Source organism: Drosophila sulfurigaster, chromosome 3, assembly GCF_023558435.1.
Source record: "Drosophila sulfurigaster albostrigata strain 15112-1811.04 chromosome 3, ASM2355843v2, whole genome shotgun sequence".
Lineage (NCBI taxonomy): Eukaryota > Metazoa > Arthropoda > Insecta > Diptera > Drosophilidae > Drosophila > Drosophila sulfurigaster.
This window is the reverse complement of record NC_084883.1, coordinates 1730903-1745337: the sequence shown is the minus strand read 5'-3', so window position 1 is coordinate 1745337 and position 14435 is coordinate 1730903. Positions and strand designations below refer to the sequence as shown.

The window sequence follows — 14435 nt, the reverse complement described above, 5'->3', positions numbered from 1 at the left end:
CTCGGCATATATCGAAATGACCGAACTATCGATATTGTAATGTTAATACACTTCTATCGATGGTTACGATAGCACCATCGATTGTGCCACAGCTCTTAGTTCTTAGAAGATAAAATAAAAAAATTATTTATATTTAAATTCCGACAAAACAGCACTTTATTGAGCAATTAATTGCGTGTAAGTAATATTCAATTGCAATTACACAACACAACACCATATTACGTGCAACATTACACCGCTACGCTAAAGTTGTTGCGACCGAAAAAAAAGTGATGACGGGGCGCGCTCCAATTGGACGTGACACCATTTCATTTAAAATCTTGTATCCACTTGGACCAACAATAACAAACTTTAATTGTGTAAAATTTAACATTTCAGATTGCAAGCAAAATGAAAGTAAAAGAACTGCAGAAGACTGTGAACATTGCCTGGTCGCCAGCGCAGCAGCAACAAATTTATTTGGCTGCCGGCACCGCAGCCCAGCAATTTGATTCGAATGCAAGCTCGACTTTGGAGATCTATTCTCCAAATACTGGCGATGCCAGCTATGATTTGGAACTGAAGGCAAGCGTGCCCAGCGATTTCAAGTGAGTTGAGCCACACATTTAAGGTTGATATTGTTTAACAATTTTATATTTTTTCAGATTTCAAAAGGTTATCTGGAGTCCAGCTGGCATAAATGGGGGAACACACCCAAATGGTTTGATTGTAGGCGGCTGCGAAGCGGGGCATATTAATGTTTATTCGGCAGCCAAGCTGCTTGCCAATGAGGAACCATTGTTAGCACGCCAGGATAAGCACACTGGTGCCGTCACTGGCTTAGACTTTAATCCTTTCCTCAATAACTTGCTGGCTTCATGTGCCTCGGAGTCTGAGATTTACATTTGGGACCTGAACAACCCCGCGAGTCCACTCAATCCTGGCGCAAAAACTCAGCCCCTGGAAGATGTGAAGAATGTGGCATGGAATCGTCAAGTGCAGCACATATTGGCATCTGTGTTCAGCACACGTTGCGTGATTTGGGATCTGCGCAAGAGTCAGCAGATCATCAAGCTATCAGACACTCAGTCGCGTGTGCGTTGGCATGCCATTGAATGGCATCCCGAGGTGGCCACTCAAGTCTGGCTGGCATCCGAGGATGATCAAGCTCCAGTGGTTCAATTGTGGGACTTACGCTATGCCACAGCTCCGGCGAAAACCTACCAGATACACGATCGCGGCGTATTGGGCATGTCGTGGTGTCAGCAGGACAATGACTTAATGGTGTCGTGTGGCAAGGACAATCGCATCTACTGCTGGAATCCAAATACTAAAATACCAGAAGGAGAAATCCTTTCGGAGGTGGCAACAACAGCTTCATGGTATTCCGATGTGCAGTTCTGTCCACGCAATCCTGCTTTAATTGCCAGCGCCAGCTTGGAGGGAACTGTTTCCATTTATTCACTCAACGGCGGCACTCATCATTTGGTGCAAACATCCGAGAAGATTGCCGACTCCTTCCCAGGCATGGATCAATTTGCCCAAGCGCCGCTGCCTCAGCAGGCCACCCAAGTGGTCTATCACGATTTAGCGCATGCTCCCAAGTGGATGAAGCGTCCATGTGGCGTAGCTTTTGGTGTAAGTATAAATATGCTTGAAAATAAATCACTTCTTCAAATCGAATTTGCATTACAGTTCGGTGGCAAACTGGTCAGTTTCAATGGCACTTCAAAAACTGTGAAGGTGGAACAGTTGACAACCGAGCCAGGAGTTGTGGAACGTGCTAATGCTTTAGAACAGTCTTTGGCTGGTGCTAACTATGCAGAGTATTGCCGAGAACGGGCCGATAAGTCGGCAGATCAGCATGGTCGCTACATTTGGTATTTCATTAAGGCGAACTTTGAATTAAATCCCAAAGAAGAAATGCTCAATCTCTTAGGTAAGCGAATCATTTCCCGCCGGCTTAGAATACAATTTAAAGAAAACAATTTTCTTAGGCTATAACAAAGAGGATATTGATGGCAAGTTTACGAAATTCATCAAAGAACCCGAAAGCAACTCACAGTCTGACGTGGACACGCTGACTACACGCATATCAACGCTTACACATGTGAGTCGGAGTTGTCATTGTTTAATGCTTTCTAGTTGCTAGTTCTGTTTCTGTTCGGTTCTTATCTCACAACATACTGCATATGTACCAGTTTCTTATCAATATTGAGCCATTGCCTTTCCCCTTTTGTACATTTCTCTGATAACAATTTCTCATGCTTCGAGTAGAGCGATTCCTCGGAAGTTGAATGCGATCAAAGCACTAACTCTAGCACCGATAATTCGGTAAGAAATCAGTGCACCAACTCCATATAAACAGACAATCATTATAAAGAAATTATTCACTCATTCTACAAACATTTATTTAATATGTGCTTTTTTAATATTTAGCAAACTGCCGATAACAATGGCACTGGCATTAATTCACAAGCCCTCAACGATTATCCAGCTGCTCCGCGACTGCAGTTTAAGATTCCAAGTGGTGATCGTAAGTTGCACTTTGTATTTATTTTTGTCAAATTCAATATTTATCGGTTTTTTTTGCAGACGTCGACAGTTTAATAACTGAAGCAATACTAACGGGCAACATCGAAGCTGCTGTCGAACTGTGTCTGGAGGCTCAACGCATTCCAGAGGCACTCATCATTGCATCCACAGCGGGCATAGAGATCTTATCACGTACGCAGTCACGTTATTTGTTGCAGCAGAAGAATGAACTCTCCAATGTCATCTCGGCATTGGTATCACGCGACTGGCTTGACTTTGTTAACCACTGCACCGTGGATTCGTGGAAGGAGGCCTTGGTTGCTGCTCTGAAGCACAGCGAGCGCAAAATCGTCGACATCTGTGAAAGACTCGGCGATCGCCTATTGAATGAATGCCCCAGCAGCGTTGAGTTCACACGCAATGCCATGTTGTGCTACATCTGTGCGGGAAGCATTGAAAAGCTAGTGAGCGCCTGGTATCAACTGAAGCAGCTGGAGCAGCAGAATGAGAACTATAAACTCAACACTCAGGAGTTACAGGAGCTGGCTGAGGTGGTGATGCTGCTCACCAAGTCCCTAGAACAGCAAGGCATTGCTGTTGATTTCGCTGGATGCTTTGCGGGCTTCATATCCGAATATAGCGGACTGCTGGCCTCCCAAGGTGCACTCACTGCTGCCCTTCAGTACATTACCACATTGAGTAAGACCAATTTGGAAAGTGATGATTTGAGTCAACTACGTGAGCGCATTAGCAACGCCGTCAACGTGGATCAGGTGCAACCTGTTGCAGCCCCAGCTGCTGTCGCACCCTTGAACTATAGGCGCCATCAGGAGCCGCGTGGCTCCTTCTCGAAGCCCGCAAATCCACTGATTTTTGGACAACCGCAGAACCAATACAGTGCGCCCGTAAACAATGGCTGGCAACAGGCACAACCAGCAGCACCACCAGCTGTACCCTTGGCAGCAGCTCCCTTCCAGCCAGCTCAGCCACCTACACAAATCTTTAATCCTCCTCAGCTTAAAGCAGAACCACTTACGCATCCACCGCGACCACACAGCAATGCCAGCTCGACAGGGGGACCTCCTGCCACTGCAAGTGGCGGATCAGGATTGCATTCACGTTCGAAATACGTTTTGGATCCATCTGTGGCAGCGCCGACCAGTTCGTATGGCATGCCATACAATCCAGTTCCAGCTCCAGCGGCAGCGCCATTTGGAGGCTCTCTAGCGCCCTTACCACAAGCTGCTCCTGTGCCACAGACATATAATACCAATGCCTTCAATACGAATCCCATATCGTCGGCTCAACCATTCAATCCAACTCCATTTATGGGAGCGCCGCAAAACAATTATTTGCCGGGTATTGCACCCATTGAAACTGCAGCTCCGCCGCCGCTTGTTCAGAATGTACAGCGTAATCCCACACCGCCACCCGGCTGGAACGATCCCCCAGCTTTGAAATCATCTCGAGTGGTAAGGCATTTTTAACTTAATATATATCCAAAGTTATAAGTTATTGGCAATTGCTTTTTTGCAGCCTAAGCCCAGGCCTGCTGCAGAGCCTTCATCTGCGCCAATTCTGCATCCATTATATGGAGTTGATCCGAATCAAAATCAAAATAACTATATGGATCCTAATCAATATCAGGTTGCTTTGTAGTTACTTATATACCTGTTAACTGTTACTAATTGTGAATTTTCTTTAGCAAAATGCTCCACCAACAGGAAATACTGCGTTTTACAATCCGGCAGCAAATAATAATCAACAAGCCTTTCCCCCACAACAGCAGTTGAACTTCCAAGCATCGGTGGTGCCAAATCAACAGCAGCAACAACAGCCGCAGCAATACTGGCCTGGTCAGCCTCAGCAGCAATCGTTTGGATACACCGAACAGCCAGCACCCATCCAAGAGCAGCGTCAACCAGAGCCGCCCAAGGAGAAGCCTCCACTTCCCGAGGAGTACATCTATCTGCAAACGGTGCTAGAAGAGCTGAAAAATCAATGCTTAAGCGCGACTAACGATCCGGTATGTGATGATGTTTTTACTGTATTATGGTATATGAATTATCTCGGCTGCGATCCCACATGTTCCAGTCCGTCCGTAGACACTTCAAAATATTAGTAGCAATAGCTAACAAATTTGATGAAAATGATCCATCGTGTTAATTGAAAAAGTAAAGAGGATTGATTAGTTTTTATATATTTCACAATACGAAGGACATACTCAATGAGTTATCAAAATTGCATTAAGTACATTTTTACCAAATGCAACATTTACTTACTTGTTTATTTATTACATTACACAGCGTACCAAACGAAAATTCGTGGATGTGGTGAAACGATTGGAAAATCTCTATGATTGCTTGCGCGATGGAAGGGTAAGTAATTGCCTCACAATCATTATTAAATTAATTAAATTATTATTAATTCTCGATAGCTGACGGCGACAACTGTGCAACATCTGAATCAAATTGTACAATACATTCAAATAGCCGACTACGCCAATGCCCTTGAAGTGCACACGCGCATTGCTTTTGGCACGGACTTTGCCCAATGTGCTGGTTTCATGCAAGGCCTCAAGGTCCTGCTGCAATCCGCATCCGAGTTGCAATTGGTATTGCGTTAGGTGTACTATGCTAACTATATTTTCATATATTCAGTTTTTAAGTGGTAACCAAACACAAGTGCTCATGTGTTGCCACCCACTAAAAGTTTATACAAAACAAAAATATAACCTGTCCCTAAAAAAATCAAAATTTCTTCGTTCCTGTTTGATTATAATATGTGTGTGTATGTACTATTCTTTTTTCCCATTATTCAAATAAATATAAAGATAATCTGAATACCGAAGCAAAAAATAATAATTAAATTGAGAAACAATTAGCGAAGAAACTAAATGTAATAAGATATTAATGAAATCTTTATTCCTAAATTAGCTTTGGCTGATTACGTATGTTATCCAGGTCGAGCATTGGTTGATTACTCTGTGGAGTTGGTGCCACTGGTGATTCTGGATTGTGCAACTTAACCTGATCATTGGACATTCGTTGCTCAGGCAACAAGCGATATTTCTTGAGATATACGTAGGATGCATTAGAAATATTACTGGGACTCTGATGAAAGTTGTCAATGCGGCGCAGTGGCGTTGTGTCAATGCCCGCGCTAGCGTTAGCGTTGTTAACGACACCATTGGTGGGTGTTGTTGTTGGTGACAGACGCAATTCGTCCATCAGTTCGGTGATTTGCCTTTGAGGCAGATACTTGCGGGCCAACTCATTCATCACCAAACTCTTTTCGGTATTGGGTTTTTGTAGAACGGCATTCATCAAGGGATTATTCGCTGCCGGTGACTGCTTTGGTTGTGGAGTGTTTGGGCGGTATCCCGTTGACTGGGCCATTGGCGGCACAGCGCGTGGCGATTGAAATGGCGGAGCAGCGGCTCTAGGGAGCCCTTCATATGGCGTTGAACGCTCATCCTCCTCTACTATGTAGTCATGCACTACAGGCGTTATGCGCTTCACCATCGCATTACCTAAAAAATGTTAAGTTTAATACAGATTCTTTTTTCTATTCTTTACTTACTTTTCACATTTAAAATGTCGCACTGCGTTGAAGTCTCCATAAATGTTTTCGGCACACATTGTTGCTGTTGCTGTTGCTGCACCAACGATTCGCATAGTCGCCTCAAATGCTGCTGCTCCTGGCGCATCAGGTCCAGCTGAACTAGCAACTCCCTCAAATCACTCTTGTTAGCCAAGTGCCCTAACTCGGGTGCTATTGCTGACAGCGAATCTCGACGAGATGCGACAGATTCCGGTTCTGTTTGGGTACCAGCACAAATAGTAAGTACATCCGTTGCGATGGCTGGGGATTGGCCTTGAACATAGTGTGGGGGGCAATGGTTTTGAGGAGTGGAGGGGAAGGTTTCTCGTGTGAACGGGTGCGGCACATTTACTGCGTAACACAGATTTGAATTAACAGTGGGCGTTGAGCGATCAACTTCAATACCGCGCGAACGCGATAAATAATTATTGTAATCGTTGCAAACAGGAGCAGTAGATGGAACAGGCGGTGAGGCTGGACCCAGTTCAGTTGCCAGCACTGGAGAAAAGTTGACCCTTGGCAACAATTGTTTCTTCCAGGATGCAAAAGTGGTTGTAGTCTCCTGTTGTTGTTGAGGTCGCAGCTGCTGTTGTTGTTGCTGTTGTGGGGCTTGACCAAATAATATTGATACTTCGGGAACTGTAGGTTTCACTATTTCCTCGTTATGTCCCATTGGCACTGCCGCAGCTGGCCTTGGAGCGGCTCTAGGTAACATATCTTCTGTTTCCGGCATGAACATAATCTTTGAAATTTGTCCGTCTCGTTAAAATTGAATTCGGGCGCTACTTGTAATATGTGTATTACGCCTGCGGGCGATGTTGTTTCTTACTAAGGGGTGCTTATTTGCAATCGATACATTCGATAAATGTGAGCAATTCACAGTAACCCTGGTGAGTAAAGCTGCGTCATCGAAAAAAAGAAAACACCTGCAACATAAAAAGAAACTCGAAACAGTAAATATTCTAGAAATTATGCCGGTATTAGAAAATATAGAAGCCATGACAGTAAACACATCACCTGCACCTGTAGCGGATATGGACGATCCACACCAGACGCAGCCAGTTCGCGAAATAACCCAAACGGATCATCTCAATAAACGCCTCTTAAAGTCATTGCTCGACTCGATGAAAACCAATGCAACCGACCAAGAAAATTCAACACCAACAGAGGCAAACAACGACAATAACAATGATTTCGATGATTGATTTCTATATTTACATTAAAACATATTAAAGTCAAAGTTTCGGTCATGGTTTACCCACTAAAAATAACAACTATTTTTTCATTAAACCATTCGCATTAATGCTTCTAAATACGTCGACGTTTGTTGTTTTGCATAGGCGGTGGTGTTGTTGAGGGACTAATAGATTCATTCGACATGGAACCGCGAGTGCGCTTTGCAGACCTCTTTGGCAAATCCAAGGCTTTTGTCGACGACTTCTTTTCTTTTTCCACATCCTTGCCGGCACTTGTCTGTAATACTGCAAACTTTCCACCTGCAAAGAATAAAAAATAAAATAGTTAATGAATAATTGCGTTGATCTGATTTTACCTTTGTTGCTGGTGTTGTTTTCGGTTGTCGCTTCGGACACTTCATCCCCATCATTGGTTGCAGTTGTTTTTTTGCTTACGAACGATGCATAATCCTGTTCAGGTAAACTAAACTCGCGCTCTTCATTCGGAAACGGCAGAGACTCGAGATTGTCAAGTTCCTTCAGCTTGTACATTGTGCCCAAATGACGCCAGATTAAATCGCTAGGCATTTCGCGGTTAAGGGACTTTGACAGGCGTTCCGAAATGCAGGACATGTAGAAGTGTTTGTTGACACCCACCGGGCGCAGACCCTCCATAGCGTGGAAGAGCTGCAGCTCCTCTTCCGCGGACCATTCGTCCTTAGTCGACATTTCAACACTATTTTTGCTCACGACAGCCAGGGATCCGATGCAGCAAAATAAACACGCGTAACAAACATCGATTGTATATCGTATTTGGTTGGCCTGTCGATAACAATTATCGTTTTGGAAATTGACGCGCAGCCAACTTCACGTTTCATTGGTTTTGGGTGTGTATCTTTTTGTTCGAGCCCAGCAAGCTCGAAGTTGTTTTCGTACGGATATTTGTTAAAAGAAAGAAATAAAAAATTTAAAGCTGGTAAATAATTAAATAAAACAAGAATAACATGTAGTAGTGCTTGTGTGTGTCTAAATTAACCTAAGTGTAAAGTGTTTTGATGTTTAGCATACTAGATTTCTATGTACATGTGTGTGAAGAGGCGTTGTACTCACTTATTTGTGTGTGTGTGTGTGTATATATGTATGTACATAAGTATGCGTTAAATTTCTGCTCTAACGCAACAAAATCAATTGGGTATTTTAATACCTTAGTTGCATGTAATTTGCGTTGTCGATACGGAAACCTGTCAATCGCAGAAGTGGAGGGCACAGTAGCAAATAGCAACATTGTTGTAAAGTTTGTTAATCATTAATTACCAATCAATAACAGCGTTTTTCGTTGTGAATCGTTTTTTCACACATACACATATATATGTATATATAATACCCACATAAGTACCATAAGTACATGCATTCATACACACGTACAAAAATGTGAATATGACGAATTTTAGAAACGATTTAAAATTATTCACTAGAATCAAGTGACTAAGCAAATCTATCATAATATCTCAATCCTACCACCTACTCTACGCTCTTTCATATATTTTCCTTTCAAGCTGTCCAAATTTTCGTTGTGCAAAATTTGATGTCGTTTGTTCAATGTCGTGCCATCTTTTGGTCGTGTTTAAAGCACGAAATTGAATCACGAAGTTAAAAAATACTATGATTAAAGTTGAACGATAATTTTAGTTGCAATTGCTCATTTTTTTACTTCATTTACAGCGCGCCCCAATCAGACTCTCATCCCCCAACTAAAGAAATTACAAAGAACAAAAAAACATAAGGGAAACAGTTTTTGCACACAACAAACACTTCTACCTAATTTTTTATATATATCTGAGTACAGAGAACATTTTCAACCATAGGCCTATCCGAGACAGCCGTAATGGACGTAATGTCATCATCCGTACAACAGCAGCGCAACCTCGTCGCAGACCTGCGTCGCGAAGCCGCCATTAATCGCCAGACGGTATCGGAGTCGTGCGCCAAGATGATGAAATACATCACGGAGCACGAGCAGGAGGATTACCTATGGACTGGTTTTACCAGCCAGAAGGTAAATCCATTCCGTGAGAAATCCTCGTGTACTGCTCTCTAAGCAGTATACATGGCTATCTTTTTTTTTACTTGAATTAAGTTCGTTTTAAAATAGTACCACAATTTTGCAAAATGAAAATTTAAATAAATTTACATTGTAATAAAACCTATCGAACAAGTGTCGACACCACCAGCAACAGATTACAAAAACCAAAAAAAAAGCAATATTATAAATTGATGATGATGGTAGAAAACGCCTCAAGTGTATCAAAGAGTAGAATGTGGGGATATGGAAGTGTGATGATCATGATAAATGAAGAGAAAATTACAAACTTTAGAAAACATTTTGGCATTTATCGAAATCAATATCAACAACATCTTTGTTTGCAATTAGTGAAGCATTCAGTGTAAACGAATAACCCAACTTGAAGGACAATTATTGTGCGGACTATAGCAACAACTACCTATGAACTATATCTCTTATATATCTATATAAAATATATCAGCAATCTACTATATATATTTATTGAAAAAAAAAAACACAGTAAACACTAATAAAACAAAAAGGAAACCAAACACATTTTGCCTACTTATTTCAATGATTATTATTAATCCAAGTTCAAAGTTGTTAAAACATAATCGAAAGGTATAAACCAACAAAATGAAAGTACACTTGAAAATCCCAAAAATAATAACTGGGCCAAAACAACAAACACTATATGATTACTTTAAAAAGCTTTAAATTACGGCAAACATGAAAGCCAAATGCAAACAAACATGCTAGTTTATTATCAACGTTTTTTCTTAGCAAATTATTAAATATAAAGTGAAAATATATAAATATATATATATCTCGAATCTATCTACATATGATCTTAGCGTAGCTTTTGCCATTTTATTAATTCACAACCAATATAAATGAAGTAATGAACGATAATTTATTTTATTTATCACTTAGATCGATGCGAAACACAACATATGACTCCGATAATTGTTTATTCTTTAGACAACAGAATCAAATCGTTAAAAAATGTGTGATTCTTGTTGATATAATTTTACATAAACCAAACAAAAATATTTCGAAAATTAGCGCACATTAATTAAATATGTATAATCATCATTTAATTCAAACGGGGTAAAATATGTCGACACTGCGAATGCGCATCATCGTCATGATTAAATGATTTGTCCGTGGTTGAGGCCTATATTTTTGTAAAGCATAATGAAACAAAGTGTTATTGCATGAGTGGCAAAGTATTTTAAAGCTGAGTTATTTTTTTATACTCAAATAAATTGGTAATGGGCATAATTGTATGGTATTGGAGTGAAAGGAATCGGTTCTCCCACAAGAGAAGCATCGTCATTTCATATTCATGCCATCATTTTCGATCATATCTCATCACAAAAACTATAAAACCTTGAGTGATCCATTCGGACTTGTCGACATGTTATAATTGAATATTATCGGTTCTTCCATTGTTGCATTTATAGAAATTGGCAAAGAAAAATCACATCGAAATATCAACTTAGAATCACGCGTTTAAAACAAAACAAAAAAATATATAGGAAAACTATTTGATTTTTTTCGAATTCGAAAGTAGATTCTGAACTCTGTTCTGCTGTCGTGAGCATTCAGCAGAAAATTGTTCAGAGTTTCAAGTTCTCAACTACAGATAGTTGAATATATAATATTTGGAGCTGTTAAAACCAAAACTGCAGTTGGTTGTTAAAGCTATTTAGATATAAATATTTGCAGAATAATTGTCGATTTATTGTTTGTTTCGCGATCATTATTTATGTTTGAAGAAACAAGAAACAAACAAAAAAACTCTTGACTATGCAGAGCTGATAAGCATTTGAACTATTCACTGGAGCACGAATAGTTCGAATTGTTATTATCGGTCGTATTGAATTTTAAATTTGCAATAATGAAGCTAAATATTACACAAAACTATGAAAAATTATACAGCACGAAATATCCGAAGAATAATGAGATAACACTTTAAAAACTTTATTAACTTCAATTTGAAAAATGACAACGATATCGTATTTTATTCAAAGAAAATATTGAAATGTATCTGCGCATACGCATTTGAAATATGTTATGTACTCCAAAATGAACATAATAATCGTTTGCTTGAATTCCAAAAAATTAAAAAGCTTAGATGAGTTATCTAGCGGCGACACAAAAAAAAAACGTATTTTATTTATTGAACCTTTTTGGGGGTTGTATAACCGGAAGGGGATTTAGATATTTCCGAATGTCGACCGAAATAGTTATGTTAAGTGTAAAAGAAAATGTTTTTGTAAAAGAAATGTTTATATATATTACGCTGACTCGTAAAGATCACGTATAAAAATACTTCCATTTTTAAAGCTTGTTTTCAAATGAAAAATGTCATTAAATGTTTGCCATATTTATTATTTGCTGAGACACACGAAGATTGCGTTCCTGATCCTTGAAATATCCTTGTATGTATGTAGCTTTCAGTAAAATGAATGTTAAGAATACAACCTTTAAATTCCAAGATACTAGCCAATCTTTTACTTTTTGGCAAGGTTAAGGGTCTAAAAGTGAATAGTCCAAACGTAGCTCCAGTTTTTGTAATTTTAGTTTATTAATACAAGAAGCTGTGTATGGGTGAGTGTATTGTTTTGTGTGTGTATGTGTTTTGCTTTGTTAATGAAATTTGTAATTTCGTGTAAATACTCTCATATGAAAATACATATATAATTCTTTTCTTCGCCCGATGGAGTACTACAATTATTAAGTTATACATTTTAATAAATGTTTAATAAGTTTAACTTTCATCATCACTGCCTGCAGCCTGTCGTGGCTTTGGACCGCCAGCACGCTTAGCCATGATAATCTGATCCACTTTAAGAATGGTTGCAGCTGCACCAACAGCATATTTGAGACCCCAGAATTTGGCTTGATACAGATCAAAGATTTTCGCTTCAACCGCATCGACAGTTGCCGCTGTCTCTGCCTCTATGTCATATCCAATATTTTTGCCCTTCTCGCCGTTGTGGGCCAAATACAATTGGTTGACAATCTCGGTAGCATTGGTGCCAGTATTTTCGGCCAGCGCCTTGGGGAACACTTCCAGAGCATTGGCAAACTTGCGCACCGCATACTGATCCAAGCCGGGCAATGTGTCAGCATAAGCAGCCAGTTGTGTGGCCAACTCTATTTCAGTAGCTCCAGCACCGGGCAAATAACGACCATCGCGAGTTAGACACTTAAAGTTATTAACGGCATCATCCAGAGCGCGCTCTATGTCATCCATAAAGTTGTCTGTGGCGCCTCGAATAACAATAGTGGCAATGCGCGAGTCCTTGCCTTCATTTCTGGAAATTTAAGTTAGAATGAATAATGGCTTTTGAGTGGTCAATAGTGACTGCATACCTGAAAGCCACAATTGTGGTATCACCCAGTTCCTCGATGCAGACTTTGTCGCAATAACCCAACTCCTCCTGGCTGGGCGTCGTAATGCGGGGAAGTACTGTGGCATTGACGGCGCGACTCAAGCGACGCAAATCGAATTTGGAATTGAGACGTACTGCCATCAGATTGTATTTGTTCAAGTAATGCAGCGCCATGTCACCCACTTTGCCGCCTGCAACAACAACCTTAACGCCAGTATCGGCAATCGCCTTGATTTGTGCCTCCAGCAAACTCTCCTCGCCCGACGAGAAATTCAAGAGCTCATCCGCCGACTTGATCAGCACTGTGCCCTTAGTTTCCGTCTGAATAATGTCAACGGGACATGAGAAGATAACCACCTTCGCCTTTTCCGCAAAGGTGATATCGCCCTCGACAAAACGCTTGAATACCATGCCACGCACCACCTCGGACTTGGCCAGACCGCTGCCAAGGATCTTACAGATGCGAATGTTGTCCACATTAAAAGTGCCCTCGTCGGGCAAAATGGAGACGCAGGCTTTGCTCACCAGATCGTTGAGGAAATCTTCCTGACCATATTGCTTAGACATGATGGCAGTGCGCAGCACTTCCTTCACCTTGGAAACATCGCGATAATCTTCGACTTTGTGGCACACCAGCTGGGGCAATATTTCCAAAGCCTTGTTCAACGCCTTCTCATATCCATCGGCAATCTCGGCGGTTGTGATGCCCAGGCGCAACAGCTCCTCGGCAGCCTCCAGCAGAGCACCGGCAAAGACGACGACGAAATTAGTGCCATCACCGACCTCAGCGTCCTGCATTTGACTGGCCATTACAATAAGCTTGGCAGCCGGGTGCTCCACATCTAGCTCGCGCATGATGGTGCCAGCATCGCTTGTGACGAATTGCTTCTCAATGTGATTGATGATCATTTTGTTCATGCCATTTGGACCATAGGCCGAACGCAATGTCTGTGCAAACTCCTTACAGGCGCTGATATTACGATAGACTGCCTCCTCCAGCCCGCTATACATCTAAAGGATCGAATGGCATGGCATTAGACAATTTATTAAATTTACAAAGAACATCTGTGCTGCGATGACTAATCACGCGCTTCTGTCTATAGCGCACCGCCTGTTTTCCACAAAATTTAAATGAAAGCAATGACGAATGTGTGTAAAATTGTGATTTTTGTATTTATTTCACTTACACGGGCGCCATCCTTGAGCATTTGCGACACTCCGGGTGCTTTTGGTACAGATAAAGCCATTTTTACTCGCAGATATTTTAACAAAACGAAGAGCAGCTAATACAAGTCAGTCGGTGAAACCCTTAACCTCAAAACGAACCGCACGAAACTTCTGGATTGCACACTGCTTGTGAACCAAAAATACTGCATCTGTCTGCTCGAAAATACTGTAAAATGTATTTTTTTTTTGTCATATTGAATATCTGTACACACTTGATTTTCTAAATTTATTTTTAATTTGTGTTTACATTAAAATTTGTAAGATTCATTAGAAACTGAAGTGGTATTTCAAAGACTTGAAGACATAAAATAATTAACTGTTTATATTAGTTCTACTGCTTACAGGACATTAACAGATAAATAAAATGTAACATAAACTTTGTATTTACATTATACATTTTTGAAATTCAAACTTGGCGCATTCTTGAGGCAAGGCATTTGTATGCCATTA

The 14435-nt window shown here is 40.8% G+C and overlaps 6 protein-coding genes across 7 annotated transcripts; 3 read left to right on the top strand and 3 right to left on the bottom strand.

Moving 5' to 3' along the window:
* The first annotated feature begins 44 nt into the window (after window positions 1-44).
* LOC133844727 (protein transport protein Sec31A) lies at window positions 45-5423 on the top strand. 2 transcript variants are annotated; one of them, XM_062278877.1, is made up of 12 exons: window positions 45-177; window positions 379-587; window positions 645-1617; window positions 1675-1918; window positions 1977-2089; window positions 2257-2313; window positions 2419-2515; window positions 2575-3986; window positions 4051-4161; window positions 4220-4540; window positions 4821-4892; window positions 4952-5423. In XM_062278877.1, exons 2-12 carry the CDS (start codon window positions 391-393, stop codon window positions 5138-5140), a joined length of 3786 nt encoding a protein of 1261 aa, XP_062134861.1. In that variant the 5' UTR covers window positions 45-177; window positions 379-390; the 3' UTR covers window positions 5141-5423. The 2 variants fall into 2 exon arrangements, with proteins under 2 accessions (XP_062134861.1, XP_062134862.1); XM_062278878.1 differs by lacking the exon at window positions 2257-2313.
* On the bottom strand, window positions 5417-6872 carry LOC133844737 (uncharacterized). The gene is made up of 2 exons (XM_062278888.1): window positions 6097-6872; window positions 5417-6046 (listed from the first exon to the last, which is right to left on the bottom strand). The coding sequence occupies exons 1-2, from the start codon at window positions 6854-6856 to the stop codon at window positions 5442-5444; spliced, it is 1365 nt and encodes a 454-aa protein (XP_062134872.1). The 5' UTR covers window positions 6857-6872; the 3' UTR covers window positions 5417-5441.
* A 135-nt stretch (window positions 6873-7007) lies between these two features.
* LOC133844745 (uncharacterized) lies at window positions 7008-7432 on the top strand. Its single transcript, XM_062278899.1, has one exon. The coding sequence runs from the start codon at window positions 7089-7091 to the stop codon at window positions 7320-7322; it is 234 nt and encodes a 77-aa protein (XP_062134883.1). The 5' UTR covers window positions 7008-7088; the 3' UTR covers window positions 7323-7432.
* LOC133844744 (MRG/MORF4L-binding protein) lies at window positions 7310-8024 on the bottom strand. The gene is made up of 2 exons (XM_062278898.1): window positions 7670-8024; window positions 7310-7613 (listed from the first exon to the last, which is right to left on the bottom strand). The coding sequence occupies exons 1-2, from the start codon at window positions 8019-8021 to the stop codon at window positions 7426-7428; spliced, it is 540 nt and encodes a 179-aa protein (XP_062134882.1). The 5' UTR covers window positions 8022-8024; the 3' UTR covers window positions 7310-7425.
* Window positions 8025-9177: 1153 nt separating this feature from the next.
* On the top strand, window positions 9178-9663 carry LOC133844747 (guanine nucleotide-binding protein subunit gamma-1). Its single transcript, XM_062278900.1, has one exon. The coding sequence runs from the start codon at window positions 9178-9180 to the stop codon at window positions 9388-9390; it is 213 nt and encodes a 70-aa protein (XP_062134884.1). The 3' UTR covers window positions 9391-9663.
* Window positions 9664-11923: 2260 nt separating this feature from the next.
* On the bottom strand, window positions 11924-14107 carry LOC133844735 (T-complex protein 1 subunit theta). The gene is made up of 3 exons (XM_062278886.1): window positions 13946-14107; window positions 12739-13769; window positions 11924-12680 (listed from the first exon to the last, which is right to left on the bottom strand). The coding sequence occupies exons 1-3, from the start codon at window positions 14003-14005 to the stop codon at window positions 12131-12133; spliced, it is 1641 nt and encodes a 546-aa protein (XP_062134870.1). The 5' UTR covers window positions 14006-14107; the 3' UTR covers window positions 11924-12130.
* Between the last annotated feature and the right edge of the window lie 328 nt (window positions 14108-14435).

What these genes read in the sequence shown, in the direction of transcription:
- LOC133844727 (XM_062278877.1), top strand. Translation starts at nt 391, where the DNA reads ATGAAAGTAAAAGAACTGCAGAAGACTGTGAACATTGCCTGGTCGCCA. An exon ending in ACTCTAGCACCGATAATTCG is followed by an intron (nt 2,314 to 2,418) that starts GTAAGAAATCAG and finishes TTTAATATTTAG; the next exon opens with CAAACTGCCGATAACAATGG. An exon ending in ATTGCTTGCGCGATGGAAGG is followed by an intron (nt 4,893 to 4,951) that starts GTAAGTAATTGC and finishes AATTCTCGATAG; the next exon opens with CTGACGGCGACAACTGTGCA.
- LOC133844737 (XM_062278888.1), bottom strand. Translation starts at nt 6,856, where the DNA reads ATGTTCATGCCGGAAACAGAAGATATGTTACCTAGAGCCGCTCCAAGG. An exon ending in CGACATTTTAAATGTGAAAA is followed by an intron (nt 6,047 to 6,096) that starts GTAAGTAAAGAA and finishes AACATTTTTTAG; the next exon opens with GTAATGCGATGGTGAAGCGC.
- LOC133844745 (XM_062278899.1), top strand. Translation starts at nt 7,089, where the DNA reads ATGCCGGTATTAGAAAATATAGAAGCCATGACAGTAAACACATCACCT.
- LOC133844744 (XM_062278898.1), bottom strand. Translation starts at nt 8,021, where the DNA reads ATGTCGACTAAGGACGAATGGTCCGCGGAAGAGGAGCTGCAGCTCTTC. An exon ending in AAACAACACCAGCAACAAAG is followed by an intron (nt 7,614 to 7,669) that starts GTAAAATCAGAT and finishes TATTCTTTGCAG; the next exon opens with GTGGAAAGTTTGCAGTATTA.
- LOC133844747 (XM_062278900.1), top strand. Translation starts at nt 9,178, where the DNA reads ATGGACGTAATGTCATCATCCGTACAACAGCAGCGCAACCTCGTCGCA.
- LOC133844735 (XM_062278886.1), bottom strand. Translation starts at nt 14,005, where the DNA reads ATGGCTTTATCTGTACCAAAAGCACCCGGAGTGTCGCAAATGCTCAAG. An exon ending in TGCTCAAGGATGGCGCCCGT is followed by an intron (nt 13,770 to 13,945) that starts GTAAGTGAAATA and finishes TCGATCCTTTAG; the next exon opens with ATGTATAGCGGGCTGGAGGA. An exon ending in ACCACAATTGTGGCTTTCAG is followed by an intron (nt 12,681 to 12,738) that starts GTATGCAGTCAC and finishes TTAAATTTCCAG; the next exon opens with AAATGAAGGCAAGGACTCGC.